This window comes from Vigna unguiculata, chromosome 5 (assembly GCF_004118075.2).
Source record: "Vigna unguiculata cultivar IT97K-499-35 chromosome 5, ASM411807v1, whole genome shotgun sequence".
Lineage (NCBI taxonomy): Eukaryota > Viridiplantae > Streptophyta > Magnoliopsida > Fabales > Fabaceae > Vigna > Vigna unguiculata.
Window position 1 is genome coordinate 5,412,219 of NC_040283.1, and position 27,387 is coordinate 5,439,605.

The 27,387-nt window shown below is 29.0% G+C and overlaps 3 protein-coding genes across 8 annotated transcripts; all 3 read left to right on the forward strand.

Moving 5' to 3' along the window:
* Positions 1-854: 854 nt before the first annotated feature.
* On the forward strand, positions 855-8,357 carry LOC114185274. Of its 3 annotated transcripts, XM_028072905.1 has the most exons (15): positions 855-1,316; positions 2,129-2,187; positions 2,421-2,538; positions 3,197-3,270; positions 3,599-3,667; positions 3,962-4,534; positions 5,154-5,686; positions 5,914-5,978; positions 6,066-6,145; positions 6,265-6,369; positions 6,534-6,673; positions 6,769-6,897; positions 7,408-7,560; positions 7,758-7,915; positions 8,123-8,357. In XM_028072905.1, exons 1-14 carry the CDS (start codon positions 1,127-1,129, stop codon positions 7,894-7,896), a joined length of 2,427 nt encoding a protein of 808 aa, XP_027928706.1. In that variant the 5' UTR covers positions 855-1,126; the 3' UTR covers positions 7,897-7,915; positions 8,123-8,357. The 3 variants fall into 3 exon arrangements, with proteins under 3 accessions (XP_027928706.1, XP_027928705.1, XP_027928707.1); XM_028072904.1 differs by having other exon boundaries at positions 7,758-8,357; XM_028072906.1 differs by lacking the exon at positions 3,599-3,667 and having other exon boundaries at positions 7,758-8,357.
* A 4,484-nt stretch (positions 8,358-12,841) lies between these two features.
* LOC114185277 (probable E3 ubiquitin-protein ligase RHB1A) lies at positions 12,842-16,745 on the forward strand. Of its 3 annotated transcripts, none has more exons than XM_028072911.1 (5): positions 12,842-12,987; positions 13,879-14,057; positions 15,137-15,506; positions 15,647-15,756; positions 16,276-16,745. In XM_028072911.1, the coding sequence occupies exons 2-5, from the start codon at positions 13,995-13,997 to the stop codon at positions 16,288-16,290; spliced, it is 558 nt and encodes a 185-aa protein (XP_027928712.1). In that variant the 5' UTR covers positions 12,842-12,987; positions 13,879-13,994; the 3' UTR covers positions 16,291-16,745. The 3 variants fall into 3 exon arrangements, with proteins under 3 accessions (XP_027928712.1, XP_027928714.1, XP_027928715.1); XM_028072913.1 differs by lacking the exon at positions 12,842-12,987 and adding an exon at positions 13,013-13,292; XM_028072914.1 differs by lacking the exon at positions 12,842-12,987 and adding an exon at positions 13,027-13,205.
* Positions 16,746-23,453: 6,708 nt separating this feature from the next.
* On the forward strand, positions 23,454-27,178 carry LOC114185275 (protein DETOXIFICATION 34). Of its 2 annotated transcripts, none has more exons than XM_028072908.1 (8): positions 23,454-23,893; positions 24,295-24,920; positions 25,521-25,577; positions 25,683-25,921; positions 26,143-26,261; positions 26,633-26,719; positions 26,836-26,894; positions 27,009-27,178. In XM_028072908.1, the coding sequence occupies exons 1-8, from the start codon at positions 23,621-23,623 to the stop codon at positions 27,067-27,069; spliced, it is 1,521 nt and encodes a 506-aa protein (XP_027928709.1). In that variant the 5' UTR covers positions 23,454-23,620; the 3' UTR covers positions 27,070-27,178. The 2 variants fall into 2 exon arrangements, with proteins under 2 accessions (XP_027928709.1, XP_027928710.1); XM_028072909.1 differs by having other exon boundaries at positions 26,998-27,121.
* Positions 27,179-27,387: the final 209 nt, after the last annotated feature.

Genomic DNA, 27,387 nt, shown 5'->3' on the forward strand with positions numbered 1-27,387 from the left:
AATTCTTAACTTATTTCATTAAGAAATATAAATTGGATATTAGTTGTCATTATTTATTTCAATGCTAATAGTATATATATATATATATATATATATATATATATATATATATATTAATGAAATATAAATTGGATATTAGTTGTCATTATTTATTTCAATGCTAATAGTATATATATATATATATATATATATATATATATATATATATATGTGTGTGTGTGTGTTTATATTAAATTCTAAAATCAAATAAAAAAGTTTGATTCAATCTAATAAAAAATTTAATTTTATTAATTTTAGTTTACTTGATTTTTTATTTATTCAATCTTACATTTTTTAAGTGATTTTTTTTTCAATTTTTGTTGATTAAATCTGTTCACAACACGTTAAATAGAAGGAACGGAAATGGAAAATTGAAATTAAAGCACCATTCTCTACGCGATTATTTAAAATAACGTGCCTTGGTTGCGAATTTGGTTACTTTCGCTGAAATAAGAATTAAGATACTCATTAATGATTTATCTATAATAATATATAATCATCGCTGTATGTTTTTGTCATTACTATATTTCAAATATTTACATATTTTCATAGATCAACAATTATATATATTATATTAAATATTCCTATACATTTTACATTAAAACTAATTTAGAAATATATTAAAAATAACAATGATACAAAAAACTATACATTACAAGCATAATGTAGAATTAAGTATTTTTTTAATAATTTTTTTTTTGAAAAAACAAAAAACAAAAAGTTAGCGTTAATTATATTCTCCCTGTCTTCTTTTTCTGTTATTTTTATATGTTCTGAACATTCTAAACATCACAGGTGGTAGAGTAATCGAGGTCTAACACCTTCAACTCAAGTCAACCCAACAAGACTTAACTAAGCAAAGAGCATCATCGTATCATAGATTTTGTGTCAATTATGTGATTATTTTTAGTACAGCATAGCCCCTGACTCATAATTCACACCCTCTAGTTGTCTTTACCACATTCCCACTGACAAAGATTTCTCATTATTATTTAATTAATCAACTAACACCCTTTTGCATCACTCACTTTCTGGCGACTCCATGATCTCATAATAGCCTCAAAATCACACCAACAGTGATAGAGAGATGGGTTTCAATTTGATTCTATGGTATCATCCCAATCTGGTTCTCGCTGTTCTGCTGCTCTTTTCCTGTTCCTTTGGCCTTTTCTCTGCAAATGATGAAGTGGGCACGGCTCAAGGTGAAACCTTTACTGTTTCGAGCTTCAGTTACCCTGAGACTAGGCTCAGGCCCTTTGATTTGCGCTACATCAGAGGTGTGTGAGCCCATTGGCACTGACCCTTTCTTCACACTGATAATTATGTGCTTTGTTCTTGTGTCTGGATGTTCATGAAGCACTATCTTGTGTAAATTTTAATGGGTTGCAATTGGATTTCAATGTAAAGGTGAATTTATTGGAGAACAACACTCTCTCTCTCCATGCTTTCCTTTGATCTTACTTCGGCTGCTTAATTTCTAAGAATTATACTGTTGGCATGATTTTGAATAGAAGAGGGCTAAGGTATGAATTAAGAATTAAGCCTAAGGAAATTTAGGAGCCTGGCAATAATGTAAACGATGTATATGTTATAAAGGAGTTGATTTTATTCAATTACGAGTCTCATGCTTTTCTGTTAGTCATTCTGATAGAAATTTCAGAGTATGGCAATATTCTGCTTTTCTATCAGAAAATGCATTTGTATATGGCAATATTTGATCACTGCAAACATATTACACAATCTTGTTTATTGGGCTGTTTGTCATTTGTTCTCTAATTTGTGATTCATTGAATTTGTAACATTTAAGTAGTACCAATAGAATACGTATATGAGCAAGAAATAGATAAGAATCAGCCTCGTGTCATTCACTTTCGTTATGCTTCGTATGAAAACAGAGGTGAGATAGGATTACTGATGAAGCTCATTTTTCCTTTGCTTATGTTTTGGTGATTCAGTTAGTTATATGGTTTGTGAATTCTTCATTTTTTTACAAACTATTAAATATTAAAAATAACTCATTTCTGATATATAAGGAATTGATGACTTATGGATGATCTTACTTGTCTCTTAATGTTTCCCATTGCTGCAGTTGACTTGCCGCCATGGTTTTCTGCACTGTCTATAGCATTGAAGTCAGATGTAGATATTGTAAGTATATTCATACCTCTTTGTACATAGGATCATTTTAGAATAATAGTGACAGAGGCTTTTAATAGTGCCACAGAAAAAGTCTGAGGAGTGTCCTGCATCTTTTTTTTTTTATCGACAATATTAGTTGTTAATATTTGGTAGTGTCCTTCTGCATTTGTCTTTCCTTTTAATTGTCTCTGGTTTATTTACTTCCTTCGTTTGTTCAGACTTCATATGCGCATTGTTTTCAGGATATCTCAAGAATTGAAAGGGTTCCCATACGCACATTGCCAATAATATGCTTTAGAGATGGAAGTCCTCCACTACCAGATGCCTTAAACACATCTCTGAAAGATTCAGCCACTTCTGGTAGGGGATCCACCTGACTACTTTCGACTAAAGTTAATATACTTTCTTTTTTCCTAATTGAAGTTCAAGAACATAATTTGTCTTAAATTTCTTTTCAAGAAATATTTTTGAGCTCATTTTGAAGGGCTTAGAAATTGCATTTTAGTATGCCTTATATATACATTCATATGATTAAAGTGTTCCAAGTTCCCACCATTCATTAAACTAGTGTCATAATTTCTAAACCAGCAGGCACATGTCTTGACTCGACAGTGCATGTTTACTTTTTCCACCTCTTTCATTAATTTACATTATCTACTATGATGATTTCTTTGGTAACGGATGGTGCTGAACTCATGAATGAGTAATGTTTCTTCGTTATCACTTGTGATTTGTTTTGAATCACTTTGACATTACTAATTCGAGATTCAAGTCTTTTATTTCCTCTCCTTTTCTGCCCCTTACTTCCCTTTGAATGTTGATGACTCATTAAAATGTCATTGTTCATTTGGAGGAACAGAAAAAGGGAGACAACAGATTTCAGTTCTCCCCTTTCACTTGCTCTTTGTCTCTCGTTGTCGATCTCCTTTTTTGACAACAAAAAAGAGACAATATCATTTTAGAACTTTCTAGTGCCATCTCCCTAATATAAATACTTTGTGTTCCCCATTTTCTTTAGGAATAAATGGTCTAGATGTGGAGCAGTGCTTTCCCATGCAGAAAAATATCACTATGAAACTGACAAACAATCAGGTATTGTTGTATAGGCCCTTTTAACTTGAAGTAAGTTTTTTGATTGCTCAGTGTCTCCCTTTGCTTTTATTAACATAGGTATATCTTCCTTAAAATTGTAATTCCTATTGTCAAGGAACATCTGTCTTAAAAGTTTAAGCTGTTTGTTAACATATATTGGCTTTATATGTTCAACATATCCCCTCTAATGCCCGCTAGGGCTTGAAATGTAGACTATGTACTTGTCCACTCTACCTTGCACCACACATGATTAATTTTATATCATTAGTGAACTTTGTTTTGTTGTTTTATAATATTTACAGAGTAAGCATAACAAATTCTTATTCAGATATCTCCAGGTGTTTGGTACATTGGTCTTTTCAATGGAATTGGACCTACAAGGACACAATCAAAGATGGTAAAGTTTATCATGATATGTAACTTCTATCCAAAAAGAAATTTTAAATTATGTTTCATTACTATGAAAAGTTTGTTATCCTTGACATGCAGTCTTTTAAATACATTTGCAGACTACAAAGGTTGATATAATGTTGGCAAAGTTACCAGCTTTTCACAATACTGCGCATGACTAACGAAAATTGTGCTTTTTGTTTTTTAATCACAATTTAGTTGACGTATCTATATCCCTTAACAAAGTTCTTGATGCATTGACCACATGTGGATGGATAAACAATTACTCCTCTTTCTGCAGATTATCCGCGGTCCATCATATTCCTTTATTGCCAATATAAGTGTGGAAGCATGCACAAATTCAATGATGAGGGGAGATTTCTGTAACAGTACAGTTTATCCACTTTCGTGCAAATCATCTGATCTCTCTAATGCTTTGGAAACTAAAGTGAACAAGTCATTGTTGGAAAATTTGGTGACCTGCAAAAGTAATTCTGAAGCATTTTGTGTTCATGAAGGTGTGCCAAACTTCTTCTCCCTGGACATAATGAATGTGGCAGAAGAAATTATCATTACGGCAACAAATATCAGATTCAATGTTACTTCATTGAATGATGTTAGTTTAATGTGTTTTGTCCGCCATGGTGCTATGCCTTCGGTGACTTCAAATGATTATTCCATTGATATAGCTAAAAGTCCCCTGGTTATTCATTCACCATTGATTGGCCGTTGGTATATTAGTATAGTGCCAGTCAATCTTACAAAAACTCAGGTTAGCAATGTAAGAGTTTGCTATTCGGTGGAATCGCAAGTGCTTCAATGTCCACTTGGAAAAGCTGGACCAAATTGTATAATGGATAGCTACTTGCTTCAGGTAGTAATCGAATTCTTTGCATGATGCTGTCACCTCTGGTTCTTCCTTTATATCAAGATCAAATTGTGTTTGTGGGATATTCCTTGGAACTGCAAACTGCATTTTAGGCCTAGAAATTTAATAGGTAGAATCAGGATATGATCAAATATAGCTATATCCTGTAATCCAGAAATTGAAAAGAACATTAAAGTATAAATATTAACTTTCTGTTAGCAAATTATACACTCTGGTAAGTAACATGTGATGTGTGAACTAATAGAGATGAATGTATCATGCAGAAATTGGAATGTCTTCTCACTATCACATTGAAAACATCAGTATACATGTTGTGCTTGTCAATTTGGAGTTCACTTATTGGCTTCTTTACTCAGATAAAAACTTCTGCTTTAGACTTTTAAGACTTAAACTATTCTATGCCTGTAGAAAGGGGTTTTAAACCTATAAATATTTTGGTCTGTTGGTCCTTTTCTTTAAGTTTCAACCAACAGGATACTGAAATGGTTTCTTTTCTTGGTTGGTTTACTACTATTACGTAAAGATGTGTACTATGTTGTGATATTTGAAAATACTATTATGCACTGGAATAAATTATTGACAAGAAGAGAATGGTTGTCTGCAGACATTTCTAAGGAGAGGTTCAACCCCTTTTGAATCCTATTATTTACCAGTTGGTGGAGCACCTTATGATTCTGCCAATTTCCCTCTTGAGCCACTTTTAAAAAACTCATCATACATTGGAGAATCTGATAGCATTTGGACTTACTTTCTTTTGGACATTCCTCGCGGTGCTGCTGGAGGAAATATTCACATACAGCTATCCTCAAATACAAAGATTGGTTATGAAGTGTATGCTAGATTTGGTGGATTACCATCTCTAGATAGCTGGGACTATTATTATGCTAACAAGACCAGGAGAAGTGACCCATCTATGTTTTTCACGCTGTATGACTCAAGTGATACCAAAGTTAACTTTTATATTATGTATGCTAGAGAAGGAACTTGGGGCTTTGGTCTAAGACATCTTAGTAGCAACAATGACTCCATAAAAGGGCTAAATATCATGTCCATTTCACTTGAGCGATGCCCAAAGCGATGTTCCTCTCATGGAGACTGTAAATTTTCGTTTGACGCTAGTGGACTAACATCTTACAGGTTTTTCTTAAGCCCTCTTAGCTTGTTAATTTATCAGTTGTGTTTACATTCCATTTGTTTTCCTAAGTTGCTAAAACAAGGACCATGAAAGTCCTTGGTAGTGACTGAGACACATGTAAAAAGAAAAAGTCAATGTCATATGGTGGAGTTTCCATATTTCATATTTGCATCTGATCACCAAACCATTAAGGAATTTACCTGTTTGAACATTTACTTGTTTGCATCAGCTTCTGCTCTTGTGATCGAAACCATGGAGGCTTTGACTGCAGCATTGAGATTGTAACACATCAAGGTGATTGCTCATTTTTTATACTCATAAAATTGGCTCATTAATATGGTGAACAGATTCCTTATTCCAGTTTTTTTTTTTAAATTGTAGGGCATGTACGACAATCAATTTTTCTCATTGTATCAAATGCTGCAGCCATACTTCCTGCCTATTGGGCCCTTCGGAAGAAGGTGGTTCTTTCCCTTCACTATTGCTACTACTGATAACTCTTTATATCACTATATAAATGTTTTTGCTTTTACATACCCTATTTAGTTTATGAAACCTGTAAATAATTTCTTTAATACAGGCATTAGCAGAATGGGTTTTATACACATCCAGTGGGATTTCAAGTGGACTATATCATGCGTGTGATGTTGGCACTTGGTGTGCATTGAGCTATAATGTCTTACAGGTTAGAGCTTCATCTCACTCTTTCTGAAAATATATAAAGCGAAAACAAGAAGAAGAAAATTAGATTTTGTATTATGACCGATGACCTTAAATACAATGTCATCCAAAAATGGCTATATTTATGTTTCTGAGAGTTTACTAAGGCTTTACATATCAATGTTTCAGTTCATGGACTTCTGGCTCTCATTCATGGCTGTGATTAGCACTTTTCTTTATCTAACTACCATTGATGAAGTATTTAAGAGGGCAATCCACACAGCTGTTGCTATCCTTACTGCCCTAATGGCTGCAACAAAAGCAACCAGGTACATGAACTAGTAGAAGGATAATTTAGACCCACCCTCTGAATCATTAAAGGTGTTAAGGTCCTTTTCATATTTTTCTATGCTGAATTGTGCAGGTCTTCCAATGTTATGCTTGTGATTGTGATTGGTGCTCTTGGTTTGTTTGTTGGATGGTTGATAGAAATCTCAACAAAGTATAGGTCCCTTTCCTTTCCAACTGGAATCTCATTCAACTTCTCTCACTGGTATGTTCTCTATACCAAGATATAAATATATTTCAATAATATATACAATATTAGATTGATATATTAGCAACAATTTTCATTGCATCTACTGTCTATTCATGGTTAGCTATTGTTGTGAACCCCCAGCCTCATTGTTGTGCTAATTGTAGCATAACCTGGCTATATGCTACTGTTCAGAGTGTGTTCCATAAATCACTAGTTAGTATCCAGCAAATATTTACAAAGACTGTGTGATTTAGTAAAGTCTGAGAGTGTCAAATTATATGAATATAGGATGATTCATTTGTGGAAATGATGGCAAACAAGGTAATTCATTTAGCAGATATTAATCAGATTTCATTGTTTTCCTTGGTGCTTTGCTAGTTTCCTTAGATAGCTCATTGTAGTGACTAAAGGTTGATTATGTAATTCATGTATATAAACATTCTACAGTATTTGATAGCAATGTAAACATAACACAATTATCTATTCTCTCAAATATTAAGTGATAGTGATGAACTTCCACTGCAGTTTCCAAACTATAAAGCGATGGCTCTATAATCTTGTCAAGACACTTTTGAGACGGTACCACTTGGCTTTTGCCTTTGCTGGTTTTACTGCATTGGCCATGGCAGCAATAAGCTGGACACTTGAAACCAGTGAATCCTACTGGTTTTGGCACAGGTACTACAGGGAGGACGGATTCAGTGACTTTTTTCCACTTTGCTCAATTTTTAACTGGTCATTCAACACATGAAAATTAAGCGAAGTTACAGGAAAAAGTCATTGAATCCGTCCCCATTACATAGTTACATTACATCTATCCTCTCTTTCACTCTTTCTTCCCTTCCTCATGTTACTCCCTTTTGAAATGTTTACAGCATTTGGCATATTACAATATACACTTCTTCTTTCTTCTTCCTTTGTTCAAAAGCAAATATTGAGGACAGTGAGACAACGCATCCTGCAGATGGAAACTATGAACTGACTCATCAGGATTCACTTCCAAGAAGTGGTTAGAATAAAGTCAGAGGAAAAGGTTAGTGTAGAAAGGGGAGAGAGGTTGATCAGAGATTAATATTTGAGCAAGGGTATATGGACACTTGCATAATGTATACACCCAATTGATAACTTTCATTTATCTCTATCTCTCTTCTGATATCTTTCTTTGGGTGTATATTGAGCTTAAGTGTCCATAAATCATTTTTGTTAACATATTTAGTGTTTGTGGTGAGTTTATGTGAAGGTGGCACAAGAATGTGTGGCTGCCAACAGTGGATTTTGATGCAACAAACAATGATCAAGCAAAGAAGTGTCTTGTAAATTCTTGTTAGCACAAGGTTTGTTTCTGCAATTCTTTATCAATTTTGGCATGATTGTGTCTAGGATAAAGAATCAAACTATGGCTACATTTTTGTCATAGGATAAAGGAGCTTTGTTTATGTTATTACTTATGATTTAGAACATAACTTGCGTTTGAACTGTATCATATTTAGAGACCTTTCTCGTAAAAAAAAAATAAAACAATCCAACATGACGAATCTAATTTACTGCAGCAATTTGTTGTAACTTGCTCCTGTTTTCTGATTTATGAAAATTAAAATGTGGAGAATCTTACAAGACGATTTGGATTTTTTTACTTAGATTTTAATATTGTACTTCTGATGAGTCTTTAAAATATACTGACGTTGATATATTAAAATATATATATATATATATATATATATATATATATATATATATATATATATTTTAACACATTAAAATAAGTGTATATCAATATATTTTTAAAACTAAACAAAGAAACAATACCAAAAAATACTAGTGGAGAAGTTTAACTTGTTGCATGACACCCATGTAATATAAGATTTACAATATTTAGAATAGTTGTGGCAATGACAAAGACTTCGACTACCAAAGTTAAAATTAAATTATTTTTATTACTAATGTCATATCTCTATTATCACTAATAAGTGTGATCATCATGGTAACAATATCATAGTAATTATAGTAACAATTCATTTCTCACTTAAATCATAATAAACGATTAAACTTAATTAAAATTATCCTTAAAATATGTGATGCTAGATTTTCTTTTAGAACAATATAATTATTAAAAAGTTAATATTTATGTCTATATGTGAGAATTAAGTTGTATGCATGAGTGTGTAACATGTGATAGTCAAAAGTAAAAGATAATTTTTTTACCTTTTCAATAATTATGATGTCAGTTATTTTCAATTTAACCTTAGACTTAATCATTTATCATCATTTCAATCACTAAAGGTACTTTCAAATTTCAATTAATTCCTACAATATACATAAATTATTAGTCAATATATTATTTTCTGCCATTTCATTTCTTATTTCTCATCTTTTATACCTTGAATGTTGATTTTTGTCTCATCAAATTTTATATAAGTTTACCATTACCGTACTTTGTTAAATTAAAATTCAAAATTTTAGCACATCTTAACTTGTATGTTCTTTATGGAATTAAAAGTTTTGCATGATATGTATTTTATCATAAAACTATTAAGTCATAATTTATGAACGATTATATTGGTAGTTATTTACTAAATAAAAAAAAAAAGATTACTAATTAGATTATGTGTAAGATTTCGTACCAAATCTTTTACCGAAAACAAATTATTCCCTTATATATTATTAATGTGCATAGACATCTTAGGTCCTACTTTTAAGTTCTTTTGACATTTAAAAACATACTTTAAAGCTTACGTATGACATTTATGAGTATTTATATTTAAAGGAAAATTTGGAGTGAAAATGGATGAGTTTAAATATAAAAAAAATCTGAAAAGAGAAATATTAAGAATTGATGTGGTAATAACAAAGATTTTAACTACCAAAGTTAAATTAAATTATTTTTATTACTAATTTCATCTCTATTATCATTAATAAGTATGATCATTATGGTATAACAATTCATTTCTCACTTAAATCATAATAAACTTAATTAAAATTATCCTTAAAACATGTGATATTATTATTATCATTGCTTTTAGAACAATATAATTATTGAAAAGTTAATATTTATGTCTATATGTTACATAGTTTATAATTTGAGTTTATATTGCTGTCTTTTCCTAATTTATTATTTCTTAAGTATGAAAGAAAGTCCAAAGGAATCTTGTACCCATCATTACCAAGTTGTTTTCTCATTTCTTTAATACCCTCGTAGTCTTAAAATATATGTGAATCCAATTTTGTTGTTATCCAAATGTGTTATTAGTTATATAAAATTCTTTCAATTCTACCAACAACATAAAAAATTTGTCCTTGTTAAAAATAATAATAAAATCAATAAACCATTATGCAAACAAACGGCTAAACCTAGATCAAATGTTCTTTTTGTTGATGAAGCAAGCCGGGTCTTTAAAATTTTTGGAAGTTTTATTTTCCAAGGGTTAAATATGATTTGGTACTTCAATTTTTAGTGAAAATTGTAATTAGTCTGTTTTGAAAATCTTTAACCAATTTAGTCTTTTATCTTTAGAAATACATGAGTCCTTTAAATCAAATTTGTTTAAGTTTATTTGAAGTTTAAAACGCGTTTTTAAGCTAATATCAAAACGAACATATGGTATAAACAAACTAAAATACTATAATGAAATGTATTTGAAATATCAAATAAACTTAATAAAATTTAGTTAAAAGGACTAAATTCACATATTTACATAGTTAAATGACTAAATTTGTTCAAAATTTCTAAAATGAAACTAATTTTAATTTTCACTTAAAGTTAATGGACAAAAACATAGTGCTATTTTTAGTTATAAAAAATAAGTTTTTCGCGTTAAGAAATAAAATAAAGGTATAAATTTGAGAACTTTTAAAATCTGAAAACCAAAGGCTTCTAATTCTTTTTATTATCCTTATAATTATTATGTCTTTTTTGGTAAAACTAAAATTATTATGTCCGAATTATTATATTTTATTTCACATCACCAAATTTTGATAATGTTGTTTGTGGACTCAAGTTCTACATTTCATGCAACACACCTTAAAGTGGTAGCCGATGAATTATTTTAAATAATTTATAATCCAGAAAGAATTAAGCTCAAGACAAAACTGTACTTGAATAATCAATTGCTATTATCTTATTATTAAGCTAATTAATGATGATTTCGTCACCTTCATTTGTTTTTTAATCTCGTGACTAATCAAGAAAATTCGTTACCGACATAGTCTCTTGTCTTTGTAGTTAGAAAATGAAACAACCGAAACCTAATACAACATGAGTTGATCAACTTATATTAACCCACAAACCTAATTATGTCACTGTATAAAATATTTTTAATAAATTATCATTCTAGTAAATTATGGAAACTAAAATCGTTAAATAAATAGTTAAGATATAATTCATAAATCACTTTAATAGAACATTCATAATTAATCACTTTGCACCTATGTTATTATAAAAAATATTGTTGACAAATTGTTAATAAAAATGGTATGGCATGATTTAAAAATAGAATTTGTCCTACGTTGACCATTGATAATTGATAATATATTTATTATTATAGGGTAATTTACTCGATTGAGTAATATGAATCGGTGGAAATATGGTTATCATTTTTCAATTTCAATTATTTCATTTTTCTGCATAATAATTCATGAAAATAAATGCTTATATAATACACAATGTTAGTTGTTTTTTTTTTATTTGACATCATTTTATACCATTTAACAACTCTTCATAGAGGTAAAATAATCTTAATAAAAGTAATATTTTGAATTTTTGAAAAAAAAAATAGCATCAAATGAGAATAGAAATGTTTTTAGTGTCAAAATACCATTATTTTTTTTAGCATAATAAAATCGTTGAAATTAAGAGTTATTCTATTTGTTTGAATTCAACATTCACTTATTAGTCTTTATCATGTTCAGCAGCCCTAACCCAAAGCCTAAGCTAGAAACAATTTGAGTTGACTTTTTCTAATATAAAAGTCATGATGGGATTGAAATCATAATAAACAAAATTAAAAATAATAAAAGATGATTACTATAATTAATGTACTTGGTAAATAGGAAAAAAATAGTCATCACAGAAGCCTAACTGGGCCAGGATACACTATTAAATATTTATTAATGATTTTTTAGGATCCTCTTATAATAATTTAACACATTGTATTGAACTAACTATATATACACTAAAACATTGCCTAATAAGAAAATGATTTTCAATATATATGGTTTATTTTTTTTCCAGAATATTCTCACAAACTAATAATATAAATTTTATCGTAATGAATTAATTCAAGCTAAAAAGAACAAAAACAATGCAAACTGTAAAAGTGAATATAGCATTGTATATAAATGAGTTCAACTATGCAAAAAACATTTGAATTTAACTAACGAGTTTATTTATGTGCTTTAGTGGAACAATTAAGTTAAAGTTTTGTTATCAACCTAATTATTTAAATAAGAACTTGGCATTAATAATTTTGTAAGTAACTGGTACAAGTGTGTATGGAATAAAGAGTTGTAATTTTATTTATAAATGTGCTTACATAATAAACTCTAATTTTTAAATCAAATATTTGAGTAAATAACCATTAACCTTCTTTACAAATTTACCATAAAAAAATTATTGTTTTAATTTTAAGTAATAAATATTACAAAATGATCGGTAGCTATATTTCTAGTTTATTTTTAGTAAGATGTTTGAGAAATTTTAATTAATAGTTTAAAAATAAATATCACAGGAAAATTAATAGAAAATTGAAATTATGAAGGAATTAATCAAACTAATTTAAATTTCGAAATTTAAAATAGGACAATTTCAAACTTTGAAATTAATTCAATTAACAAAAACAAATTAAATTTTAGCAACTACGAATTTTTTCCACAAATCAACAGTAAAGTCAAATTTTTAATTTTCAATGACACTGAAATTGTACGAAGTATTTTGTTAGAAATAATAGTCTCCATACAAATATTGTACTGTGTTCTGTCGACGAGGAAAAAACAAACCAAAATCAAACAAAGATACACAGAACCATAACCAAAGTCATACTCACCTTCCTGAAACAAACCCAATTCCTCAACAGTTTCTCACCCTTCTCTTCATCTACTCTTTCCGAAAAGGTAAGTTTTTTGCTTCTACCCTTCACTTTCTCAGCTCTTATGGAGTGTATTGGTCATCTACTTGAGTTTTATCCACCCTTTTTGCCTTCTAAATAGGGTTTCATGCTTTGAATTTGACTGTGACGCTTTTCATTTCCTTCCTTTTCTTGTTCTCTCAAAAGGGTTGCTGTTTTCGGCTGTTTTGGTTTTCTGGGTCAAGGCGTTTCCTCTGTTATGATGTGTGTGGTTGTGATTTTTTTTGGAGGGTGCCCCTCTTCTTCTCTCTATAGTATTGACTATTTGGATTTTTGATGGTTTTTCTTCTTGTAAGTGTTTTTTATTTTATTTTTTTAGGAAATTATATGCTAGCTCAAGTAATCTGTAACCGGGTTTTGGTGGTTTTGGTTAAAATATATTCATGATAGACAAGGAGATTGATGTTCTATGTCAAGATATTTGCGGTATACTCTATTGCAACCATTATAATCTAGGACACAGCTTAAAGGGAGTTCCTTTGTTGCTTTTGGTTTGGTGTTGTTTTCCAACAGAATTGGAATTTCACCCCCAATAATCTATGCTTCCTTTTAATGTTTTTTTATCATGGAGATTATTGAGGTAAAACCCTAATTCTAATTGGAGGTCAATTAAAAAATCATCTAAGAAACTCTGAGTTTTATCCTGTAATATATAGTTCTATGGCCTTATTATGTGCAATAATATCAATGGAAATCTAAAGAATTCTAGAATCGTTTCTCAAAATGTAGGCCTTTGCTTCCTATAACGTCTAATTTATCACTTTGTGTTTGCTTCAGTAATTTGAAGTTTCTATTGATGTAATTGTGGCTTTATGGAATTGGTTTTGTTTATTATGTGGATTAATCCTTGATATTTTTTGTTGGCTTGTGAAAGCAGAATAGATGCACAAAGTTTGGTGGCCTCTGATCTGATCCCAGCTTCATTTCAAACAACAGAAGAGAATGAAACTGTCAATGAGTGTTTTGATTAAATAACAAAATAATTAGTAGAAAATGGGAGGTTGCTGTTGTTCTGCCAGAAAACCTAATCTGCAAGGGGCACCAGTGTATTACTATGTTAGTAGTTTTCTATCCTTTCTTACCTAATTTGTAACTTAGGCCGTATGGTAGCCGATAAGAATTTTTCTATTAATCTCACTCCAGCATTTTTATTTACTACATCTCACCCGTGTAATCTTTTAATCATTAGCATTAGCAATGATGGGGCGAAGAACTATGTGAAGGAAAATTAAAACTATTTCATAATTATCCTGCTCTAAAAGCATCATAAGATACTATTTCTGCTTTATTTTGTTAACTAGATTGCAACTTTTTTGGATGAAATGTTCACTTAATTGAAAGATCAAACAGTGTCCTATGTAATAATTTAGCAACATGGGTTTACTGCTGCTTTTTGAACTTCAGCACAATGTTGTCACATAATATCAGATGTTTTGCAAAAAGGAGTGCTAGTGAATATTACTTTCACTGTTGAACCAAGTTAGGCATCTGCCAGCAATCACATTCATGACACTCAGTGATTTTGAATAGCTGCTAATTGAATGAGATGTTGGGGAAGATGTGTGATCAGATGCTAAATAATGGAATATTGTTAAAGTTAAAAAGGAATCATTTTTCTCTTCTTTTTTGTTAAAATGATTTTCTCTTAGATTATTTATTTTTGTTACCACTTAGTTTTGGTGGATAAATGATGAGGAAGTCAAATAAACACCTGTAATTACCTTCGCAATTAAATTGATATTTGCTATGCTTGGACGTGGCTTTTATATTACTAAAGAGAATGAGTGTATCATTATCATCTTAGAATTTCAATGTCATATTGCAATTTACAAAAATTTCTTAGGAGCTTGAACAAAATTGTTATGGATACTATGCAATATATTTCGCTCTTCGTAAAAGACCTATGGTTTTTGCTTTTTCTTTCTTTAAGATGAATGCATGATCCTCTAATGGAGGTCAAATGGGAATACTGCCTGAATTGTAGTGAAAAATGGATTGTTTTCATTGTTCTTCTTGATTTTGAGTACTTCCACAATAGTAATCTGATCTTGATATTAGTTTGTTGTTTTAGATTATGGTTTATAAGTTAAGAACTTATGATTCCAACCCCCAAAAAAAAAAAATCATGTTTGCAGTGCCCGCCGACTTTTGAAGAGCGCGAGTCTTTAACCTCTAATGATGGCACAAATGCTTCACTCAATGCTGGATTTCTGGTTGGTTTGAACCTGGAAGCATCTGTGCCTGATACTTTCCAGCCCCCTCCTGTGCCTCTTCCTTATGACACGGTTTTGGGAGGTTCTGCATCAACAACATATTCTGAATCTGGCAGGGAAACAGTTAGTAGTTTTGAAGCTTTAATTACACGTGAAGATGTTGAAGAATCAAATTGTAAAGCTCAAACCAACTCCAGTCCAACATCTCCAAGGAAGCAAGAACTATCAAAACCAAATGAAAGTAAAGTATTATTGGTAGAAGAAGAGGATGTCTGTCCAATTTGTCTTGAAGGTACAGTTGCTTGTGTAATTAAAAGTAAATGTCAGTTAGATTTTCCATGTTTCAGGCGTGCAAATCAAGAGGAATGAATCCTCTCTCACACACACAGATGACAAAAGTAATAATTTTATATCTTTCAATTTCTAATGCAGAATATGATGTTGAAAATCCTAGAGATTTGACAAAATGTGAACACCATTTTCACCTATCCTGCATTCTTGAGTGGATGGAAAGAAGTGACTCCTGTCCTATATGTGATCAGGTATGGCTTTTGCATTAATTCTCTGTTACATGAAAAACCTCATCTTAGACTTGTTTTCATAATCTTTGCTTGGAAATGCATAAGTTTGGAAAGATAATTGCTTATTTTGCATAGTTATCTCTGGAAACTGGTAAAAATAAATGATTGTTTCTTCAAAATGAGTTGATTCAAACATGCCCTAAGTGTCATAATAATATATTAGAGTTCTACATTGAGTAGAATGATGTTCTTGATCTGGTACTTATGCTTGAGGTTCTCTCACCTAATGAATTAGTCTTTCTAATTGGATTCTCTTGTGTTTAAGTCTAACAATTGATGCTCTAGTTGAAAGTTGTCCTCCTTTTAAAGGGGTCCCATGTTAGGACTCTCACACTAAGTAGAATGAACTACTTGATTGATGTTTATGATATTTTGGTTGTGATATTTTTACGTAGCAAATCAATTATGATATTTTGGTTATGGAGATGATGAATACTGTTTTTGGTTGTTGACAATACTGTTCTTCCTTTGGTGTTACAGGAGATGATATTTTGACCAGACAATGAATTAGTTCGTTTGTTTTAAAATCAATGCCTTTAAATGGATGGATGATAGATGAAGTTCATTGGATGATGCTTGGTTAGATGATGGTAGCTACAGATTCATTTTCAATTCATGGTGCAAAGACGAAGTCATTAATTTAGAAGGTTCAGCCATGGGGTATCTGTGAGAAGAAAAATGAGGTTTTGACAGAAAGATACACCATATATCATGTCTCTTCAAATGCAATTTCTTTGGTCAGATTTACCTATTTCTAGATCCCAGCATTCATGTTCACAGATCTTTTTCTTGTGTTGATTTACTGCTTTCCTTTTCTTGTAAAAATTTCTCACTATTTGTTTGTGTATATATATATCAGAGTGGATTCTGGGGTTCTGTATTTTTGCTGTATTTGCAACCAGTAACTATAAAGTATACAATAAGATCCTTTTTCTATTTAGTTTTCTTCACTTCTTTATTTTCCATTATTAGGGGTGTTTATTTGTTCTTGTTCAACATGATAATTCAAACTCAATCAGTTATATGCTACAATTATGTATTTGTCTTATAATTTTTGTTATTGTTTAGTTTAGAGAAAATAGTTTTAACGAATTATGTTGTTTACATTTTTAATTACAAAATTATGTTAAAGATTTGGATTTTTCTCCTTTTTTCTCAAAATAATGTTGATGACATAATAAGAGATCTAATTGACGTGAACGGAATCATCTCCTTTCTTATTAAGTTGGTTAGTTTTAAATTGTGCTGTTTTTTTTTTTTGTAGAAAATCCAGAAGTAATTAACAATATATAAAAATATATAAAGAGGATTACTTTTTTTTATGTTCACATCTTATAATATCAATTATATTCTTTATAATATAATTATTTTTTTCTATTCATTAATAATTATTTTCTTTATTCATTTCATTTTATTTTTAATAAAATTTTACCCGAAATCTTAACTAAAATTAAACGGTTATTTCTTCAAGCATCTATACAATTACTAACTGCATTCCAATAGTAGGAAAAAACTCTTCATCATTGCACCATATCATTATTGCCGTTGTCACTGCCTTTTCAGATTTTATATATATATTTTTTTCAAAATGCATTATGTTTCGGAAAAATTTGTTCTGAAAGTTATTATATACGTTTTGGACTTTTCGAAACAAGATTTCCATAACATTTTTTTAAACGATACTCTTAGAACGGAATTTTCAAAACATGATAAAATGGTGACTTTAAAGATTTGAAGTAGTGCACAAATAAGTTATGGGGTGCCAGGAGTAAAAGCCTAACTAATACTGTGAATACTGTTACCGAAGGCGCATGACTCATCACTCTCATATTGATGCATTTCTAACCTTTTACAAATCTGAATTGGCCATGCACCTCCATCCATAAATTTAACATTTTAACATGCACCTTTATAATTTTTTTTTATATTTTAAAAAAATGTAATTTGAAATAATTTTCTTTTATTTGAAATTTTACATTCAAAAATACAAAATAAAATTTTATTCAAAAATATTAACAACTGTATTTTAAATTATATATTTCGGAATAAAAAAAAGTTGAACTTCAAATTATATATTTTAAAATAAAGAAGTATTATAAATTATATATTTTAAAGTATGAAATTTACGTTCCAAATACATAATTTAAATGTAAAAAATTACTGAGATAAATTTTTTATGAAAGAATAAGAGACTGCCGTCTGAATTTGGGAAAGTACGATTTATATTCTTTTTGTCATGAGATTAACATGATATCATTTTACCTTTATTAAAGATTTAAATATGGTTTTAGCTTATACGAATATCATTTTGTCTACTTTAAATCCTTTAAAAACTATTTGCAAGTGTATAATAGTTCTTTCTTAATTATTATACTTAATTAGGATTATTTTAAGATTAAAAATAAAAATATTAATTAATACTAATGGAAACACATGTTTTACGCCTATGTGTATCTCTTTTTAATTGTAGATAATTCATTTGATATTTAAACCCTTATATGCCCTTAAAATAACTTAACTTTTATAACTAAATTTTTATATTTGTTATATTAAATTAATTATAATTAATAATAAGGAATACAAACACTACTGACCAAATGTAAAATATTTAAAAGTGGAAAAAAATTACAAAGACTAAATAATAACAAAAAATGTTGGGAAGATCTAAAACATAATTCTATTTTTTATTTTAATTTTAAATTATTTAAGGATAATAAGAAAATACTTATTATTTATTTATTTTTAATAACTTTTTTAATATAATTCTTTTTTTCAAAATAAAATTTCTGTTTATGATATAATAAAAACATTTTATAATGGTTTAATATTATAATATCAAAATTAATATATACAAAATAAGTTAAGTTTTAAGTAAAATAAAAATATTTAACTAAAAACATAATATCAAAAGTAAATTATCGAACGAAAAAGTACAAACAACATATGCAATTATGTTATTTATATTAATAGTAAATATAAAAATTTTAACTAAAAAATAATATCAAAAGTAAATTATTAAACGAAAAAGTACAAACAACATATGTTATTGAAATATTTTTGTATTAACTATACTTATTAATATTCTCCATTTTTAGTATTGAGGTAACTCTAATATGAAATAGTAGGGGTCATATAATTACAATATTAACTATCATCAGTGGCGGAGCTATTTGGAGGCAGGGAGGAGCCCTGGTCCCCCCAAGATTTTTATTTTTTATTTTTTTTACATATATATATATATATATATATATATATATATATATATAATTTAAAAATATATTTAAAATTTATTAATTTTTTTAAATTATAGATAATATATATTAAAAATTAATAAAAATTAAATTTTTTATTTTTTATTTCTTTTATTTAAACATAACATTTAATATAAAACATAAAAAAACATAAAATTAAATATAATAAAAAATAAAAATATTTAGGTTTAATTATTCTTTTGACCCCTGATTTTATTTAAAAATTAATAATAGGATTAGGTTAATTTTACCAACAAAGCAAATCATCCATATTAACCGTTTCAATTTTAATGGAAAGATCATTGATATGTTTCGAGAAATTTAACAAAATTTATCATACAAGACGATCAATTTCTCAAAAATTGGAACCAAATTGAGACTAAAAAAAAAATTGGAGGACCAACTTAACATTTTTAAAGGAAAGCATGAATCAAAAGAATAATTAAACCAAATATTTATTAACCTAATTTTTATTTTCCTTTTCATTGTCTTTTTAGTGTTTCACAAATTGTAATAATTTCCCACTCTCATGTGTCTTCTTTTTGTTTTTAAAGAAGAAAAAAGTTAGACATAAACCCATTATATTTCTCATTTGTCCTCTTCCTTTCATGTCTTTTTGTCTTATTTGATAATGAAAACATTATTTTTTTTATCTAATGAGCTTTTTGTATTTTTTTTTATGAATGTAGAAAAAATAATAGTGTATTATGTATTAAGAATAATGAATATGTTTTTCTTTTAATAATTACATATCTCAATTTTTTATTAGATTATGATTAATTATTTTTTAGTATTATTTTAAAAATAGTATGTTGATAAAGAATGAAAGAATAAATTAATCCTTTAAGAGTGACGAAAAGAAAATTATTAACTAAAACAATATAGATTCTACCTCTTCACATATTTTAAAGCATTATACTAATGATAAAAAATGTTCAGTTAGAGAAGTCATTTTTTGAAGCATTATACTAATGATTGAATTTAATAATCTCAAAATTATATTACTTTGGCCCCTCCGACACTTTTAGTCAAGATCCGCCACTGACTATCATGAGGAGAAACTTGTTATCGAATGTTATTCATATAAGTAAGTTGAAATATTTTCTTTATTTATCATCAAATCAGTTAAATCAAGCAAAATGTGTGTTATTCACCTTTGGTAGCATCTTACACAATGATCAATGGACAATCACGTGTGAAAGAATTGGAAATTATTGTCAAATGACTTTACATTGTCTCTTTTAAGAATAAAGTCACTAAATTATTCATCCAATAATTTTCTCTTTACAAATGCGGATTTAAATGAGATGCGAATTAAATGAGTGCAGACTCAGATGTTTACTGTACAGTTAATAAATAAGACTAACCGATGTTTTTGCAAAAATATTAAAAATAAACCAAGTCATATGCGTAGAATTTAAAACGTATTTAAATATTTATTAAATCATTTAATGCACTAATAAATTAAATATTTTAGTAAAAATAACGTATTGCTCTATTACTCTTTAGAAAATCATATAAACATTAAATTTTCCAATTAAAAAAACTTAATAATTTCTTAGAATCGTAATTTTAAAGATTTCAAAAGAATTATGATTTCCAGGCATGAAAAAAATATATGGTGAATGAAATTAATTTTTTTATCCAATATTGAGAGGGACTCGTCACAAAAAATAGTAATTACAATTAAGCATTACATATTCTTTTATTCCCAATTAAGAAAATAATAAACTGTTATTCAATTCGTCATTCTCAATAATATAAATTCAAATTTAAATGATAATGAAAAAAAACACAACCGAAATTCAATAAAGGAGAAGAAAGATGAAGTGAAAAAAAGAAGTAAAAGCTTTGAGTTAATTTAAGAATCATACTAAAGTTTCTCAAGTTAAGTTAAGGTTTCTCCACTTTTTGTGTTGAGTTTATAATGGATCAGGCTATTCCGATCAACGCCACAAATTGTTGAAAGGACTATCATTTTTTGACAAAGTATTCTTTGTCAAATTTTAACAAAATTCATGTGAGTGGTATGATTTAATGACTGCGATTCATTTAATGATTATGGTATTGCCACATTAACTTTGTTGACAAAATTTTTGTCAACAAAACATTTTCGTTATTGAAATCTTTTAAATTTTGGACATTTTTTGTTCATTTTTATATTTTCTTACCAATGAAATGACATTTAAAATTTTTATATATTTTGTAAAATATTTTGTAGGGTATATTAAAAAAATGTACATTACCCAATCAAGAAATATTTTAAAAAAATATTTTTCAAAAATTAATTATGAAAAGTATTGTAAATTGTATAATTTATAATTAATTGTCGGTAACATCCAAAAGAATATTTTCTGCATATCAATAAATATTTGCTTAAATCCGCATTTTCATCTTCAAAGTTTAATACAGACTGAATTGGGATGCTGACTTATGAAATTTTAAGAGTTATAATCATATTACAATATAGAAGATTAGAGGTCATATAATTACACTATGAAATATTATTAGCCTTAAGAATTTCGAAGGATTGTAAAAATATGACATGATATATGGTAGATATGAAAGATAGGTTACAAGATAAACTTGTTTCTCTCTCTCATATATATATATATATATATATATATATATATATATATATATATATATATATATATATATATATATAACAACAAAAAATTATTGATTCAAAAAATTTTCAAATAGACGAGATGCGAACTTAAATGAGTGTGGACTTAAACGAATGTTTATTGTATTTCTAAAATTATTTAAAATAAATTAGATATAGAGTAGATTCAACATAATAATAATTTATTTTCAGTACAATAGAAAGTAAAACATTAGCCTTAATACAAAAATAAATTTTAGTTTTATTAATTTTATTAATGATTAAGATAACAAAACAAATGTTTAGTATTTAGCAATGGGTAGAAAAAATAATACTACTATGCAATTAATTTTATAATTTTTCAAACTTGACTCATATTTTAGATTCACTTAAGAGTTTTCACTAAAATTTAATTGCATATTAATACAATTTTTTTTCTTTGTTTGATAAATGTGACAATTATAAACAATCATACTTAATTATTTCAACTATTAGTAAAATTAAAAAAAGAATTAACAAAAATATTTTTTAAACTAAAATTATTATTTTTATTATGCTAAAAATAAAATATATTATATTAAACGGACTATTTACCTAAATATATATCATAATATTTATTCAGAAATAAAACTTTTAAAATATTTAAGCAAGTCCTTTTTAAAGAGACTTTTGGCCAATTTCCTACTAAATTAACAAAACTTCAATTTTTTATGAGAAGATAGAGTCAATTTTCATAATCACATTATTCCTTTAATTTTCATCATCAATTTCATTTCAAAACTTTCAATAGATTTTTGGTAATTAGGAGACTAAATAAAAGACATAAACATTGTTTACTTTTAAGTCCACGGGTGTAAGTAAAAATAGACTGCCTAACCAACTTTATTTTTATATTTGATTGAGACAAGAAGTTTTATAATTTTCAAACTATTTTTAATTCTTTAATATTTTAAACAATTTATTTGATTTTTTTCGATTTTATTTTTAGTATAATATTTTAATTATCATTAAATATAAAAATATTATGTATAAAAATGATGACCTGTGAAGTACCGAATTAATCTCAAATTCATTAATAATATCAAAGTTGGTGATTTATTTTGATGACTAACTTAGATAGGAACAATCATATTCTATTATGATAAAATTCAACTGACATGTGTATATTGAAATGCGTACGTTTTGTTGGTTTTGCATTTAAACGGGGTTTATATGTTCAAATTAAGTAATACTAATTATTACATGCAAACTATGTATTATTTGATGCCTTTTCTTAAAATGAATGATTTGGGTTATTTATTGTTAATATAAATTATTTGACAAAAATATTACAATAAACTATTATTAATTCTTACATTTCCAGAAGGCGAACTTTTAAGCTAATATATTGATAATTAATTCCAATCAATAATAAATAAAGATGGTAGAGTTGCAACAAGATAATATTTTTTTCTTTTTTGTACCTGTTCTAACATTGTCTGGCATGAAATTAAATGCGAAACAGTAAAAATATAGTAACTTAAAGAATTAAGATAACCTAAACAATTTAAATAACTTAAGAAAAGAAAATATAACTGGCCAATGTTGAAAGAAGCTAAATCAAGAAAAGAAACAGTGATTGTGGTCTACATGATTTCAATTCAAGGCAAGCCTAAATTATAGCCAAAAAAATCTTGTGTTGTGTTCACACAAAGATAGCAAGAAAATAGAAAGAAACAAAAGCCATTGAGAAGACCACTTTTCTTCTTGTTTTCTCTGCACTTGTCTTGCATGAGTTAAGTTTCTGCATGCAACAATCACCTGAGAAACAAAAAGGGTTGAATAAAAATCTGACAAAATAGGTAAAGAAGACAAAAGGGAAAATGGAGGAGGGAGCAATAGCTCACCCTCCTCTCCTGAAAACTCTCCCAAGAAAACACCAAAGTCGTCAGGAGGAGAGACGCCATTGTTCAACACTGTGAATTCCATGGAGAACACAGAGCTCCACCATGCTCCTGATAGTTTAGTTGACACAAACGCTGACTACACTAAAATGAGTTCCTTTGCAGATATTAGAACTGTCTTCTGTGTGGAATCCATAAAGCTTTGGGCAATTGCTGGCCCTATTGCTTTCAGCATACTGTGCAATTATGGTGTCAATTCCTTCACAAGCATCTTCGTTGGCCATCTTGGAGATTTGGAACTCTCTGCAGTCTCGATCTCTCTTTCTGTCATTTCAAATTTCTCCTTTGGTTTCTTGGTTAGCTTCTAACGTTTATAATCTCTTGGATTCTTTATCCGTGTTATTTTTAAGGTTAAATATGTTTTTAAGATCGAACTTTGACGTCAAATAGAATTTGACGTCAAATAGAATTTCGTATCTGTTTTAAACTTTGATACATTTTAGTCTCTAAACTTAAAAAATGAATAAATATAACTTTTTTAACCCAACTTTAAACTTGTTTGACACTTTTCGGCTTCTGTGTCAATTAAGAATGTGGTCCCAAATTAATTAATGTGATTAGTTCAAAATAAGGATATTCGTTTATCTTTAAAGTTTAAAGATGAAAATGTGTAAGAAAGTTTCGATTTTGCGTCAAAGTTTTGAACAGTTACTGGCAACAAATTGTGTAGTTGTTTCTAACAAAATGCTACTTGCAGCTTGGTATGGCAAGTGCATTGGAGACTCTATGTGGACAAGCATTTGGTGCTGGACAAGTAGAAATGCTAGGGGTTTACATGCAACGTTCTTGGATAATCTTATTGGGTGGGTGCATATGCCTCTTGCCAATTTACATCTACGCTGAGCCAATTCTTATACTCCTTGGGCAAGAACGTGATATTGCAGAGTTAGCTGGAGTATTCACCATTCAATCCATCCCTCAGATGTTTTCTCTGGCAATCAATTTCCCTACCCAAAAGTTCTTGCAGGCACAGACCAAAGTGGGGTTCCTTGCATGGCTGGGTTTTGTAGCCCTTATTTTACATGTCTTCATTCTGATTCTTTTCATGAAGGTGCTTGCTTGGGGCACTGGTGGTGCTGCTGCAGCCTATTGCACTACAGCTTGGATCATTGCTTTGGCTCAAGCTGCATATGTTATTGGTTGGTGCAAGGATGGGTGGAGAGGCTTCTCTTGGTTAGCCTTCAAGGATCTTTGGGCCTTTATCAAATTGTCTGTTGCTTCAGCCATCATGCTTTGCCTTGAGGTTTGGTATTTTATGATCTTGATTGTGCTCACTGGACACCTTGACAATCCAATTATTGCTGTTGGTTCTCTTTCTATATGGTAAGTTATATCCAAGTTCGAGTCTAGATTCTTTACTGATTTTTTTTTATATTATTTTTTCGCTAAACATCAAGAATGCATTGATGTTAGGATATTAAAATTCTGGTTTTTTTCGAATATGTGCGACTCATGACCCAAAATTACAAAATAAGATTGGTTAAAGAAAAAATTATAGATCTGGGTCAAATTGTGTTGATCCAGACCGATTTCTAAATATAAGTCGTCACATATTTGAACAATTTTCATGCGAATTTTAAATAAGACAAAGTCGTTGTTGTATATCCCGACGACTTTTGTACGAAGATGAACATAAGTCGTTAGAGCTCATAATGACTTCCATTTAATAGTATTCATCAATGAATACAAAACAGAGAAACAACACAGACAAAATAAGCAGAGAATTCAAAAGATAAATTCAACGGAGAATCCAAATTTCATTTCTTCCACGATCCATAAATGATCCTTGAATTGAAACGTGTTATCTAAATAGAACAAACCCAGTCGTGGAACATATTGATAATGTTTTTTTTCTATAAGGTTGTTGTCTAAAATAGCCTTAGAGCTTGGTGTTTGATGCGTGTTCTGCTTTTCCTCTCTCAGCATGAATATAAATGGATGGGAAGGAATGTTGTTTATAGGGATCAATGCAGCAATTAGGTAAATTCTTCATCCATGGCTTTTTTCTTTTTTTTTCATGTTACTGTTAGGTGATTTTATACAACTTCAAATGAATGATTTCAATTTTCCTTTTCATTTTCTCAGTGTGAGGGTTTCAAATGAGCTCGGATTAGGGCGGCCAGTAGCAGCAAAATATTCAGTGATTGTAACAATTGTTGAGTCCCTCATCATTGGGTTGCTTTTCGCAGCCATTATTTTAATCACAAAAGACCATTTTGCTGTGATTTTCACTGCAAGTAAAGAAATGATTAAAGCAGTTTCTAAATTAGCAAACCTTCTTGGCATAACCATGATTCTGAACAGTGTTCAACCAGTTATATCAGGTAAGAGGATCCAAATAATTTGAATCGTATAACTTACTTTTAATTTATCAATTCGATCACTCTTAAATTATTATATCACATCATATCATTAAAAAAATTAAAATAAATAATTAAAAAATGATTGAAGTAATATATTAAAAAGTGAGTAAAAATAATAATTCAAAATATTATCATCTATACAGTATTAGGGAAATCATGAAATGCTTCTACTATTGTTTCAGGTGTTGCTGTTGGAGGGGGTTGGCAGTATTTGGTAGCCTACATCAACCTGTTTTGTTATTATATCCTGGGACTCCCTCTTGGCTTCTTTTTTGGCTACAAGTTGGGTTATAGAGTGGAGGTAAATTATACACCATTTTCACTCTCTTAGGTTTACAAGTGTATAACTGGAGGGAACAAACACTAATGAGATCTGAGTCCAACTAATATAAAATATTGACACTACTCTCAACCCAAAACCTGATTTTTCGTAACACACTCAGATAAAAAATCATCCAATTTCATCATCAAATGAGGCAAAACATAGCAATTTTCTTATGATCTCCCTTGATGACAACAAAAAGAAAATATCAATGAAACTCTCAAATTAGAATAATACAGATAACAACAACAGATCGTGTCGGACACAGATAGGGTTTATCTGCTATAACAGAAAATTCGGTTTGTTACCTCTTGTCGAACTAAATTGACATGGAAAGTGTTGTTTCGCAGGGTATTTGGATTGGGATGATCTGCGGGACAGCTTTGCAAACATTCATCTTGTTGGTCATTGTCTATAGAACCAACTGGAACAAGGAGGTTAGAATCAGTGTTTTCTGGGCAACTATGAAACTAAAATTCATAACTTAATCGATTGACTAAGATGAACAAACACATTTTTATGTTTTTCGTTGCTAATTAAGCTAAAATTTCAGGTTGAGCAAGCATCAGAACGAATGCGGCAATGGACCGGACAAGAAATGGATAATACAACGTAAAATCAAAAAAAATTCAAACCCTTTGTTTATACTTTTATTATGTGATGTGACTAAGATGTTTGCATATGTAATCATGTTTCTGTTGGGTTTTAAATCTAGGGCTTCTCCAGGCGCGGCGAAGAGTTAGTCTCTCTCAAATCCAGTACCGGCTACATAGAGATGAATGAATAGACTTTTCTTCTTTTCATGAAGATTTTATCAGTTACATAGTCACTGATCAACATGTCCAAGAAAAATGTAATCATTTGCAAATTTTGTTAAATATTTTTTATGTTCTTGTGTGATAAAGTACAGTTTTTGTATTTGTAAATATAGGTTTGTTTGATATCAGTTCTGTCATATCAATGATATAAATAAATAAATAAATGTCAAACCTTTAATTGTTTCTTTATTTGCTTTTCAGTTTAGAGTTTTATCTTTTTCCTGAATCACTATTTATTCATTTATAATATCTAAAGTAAATTATACTCATCACTGAGAAAAGTAAGT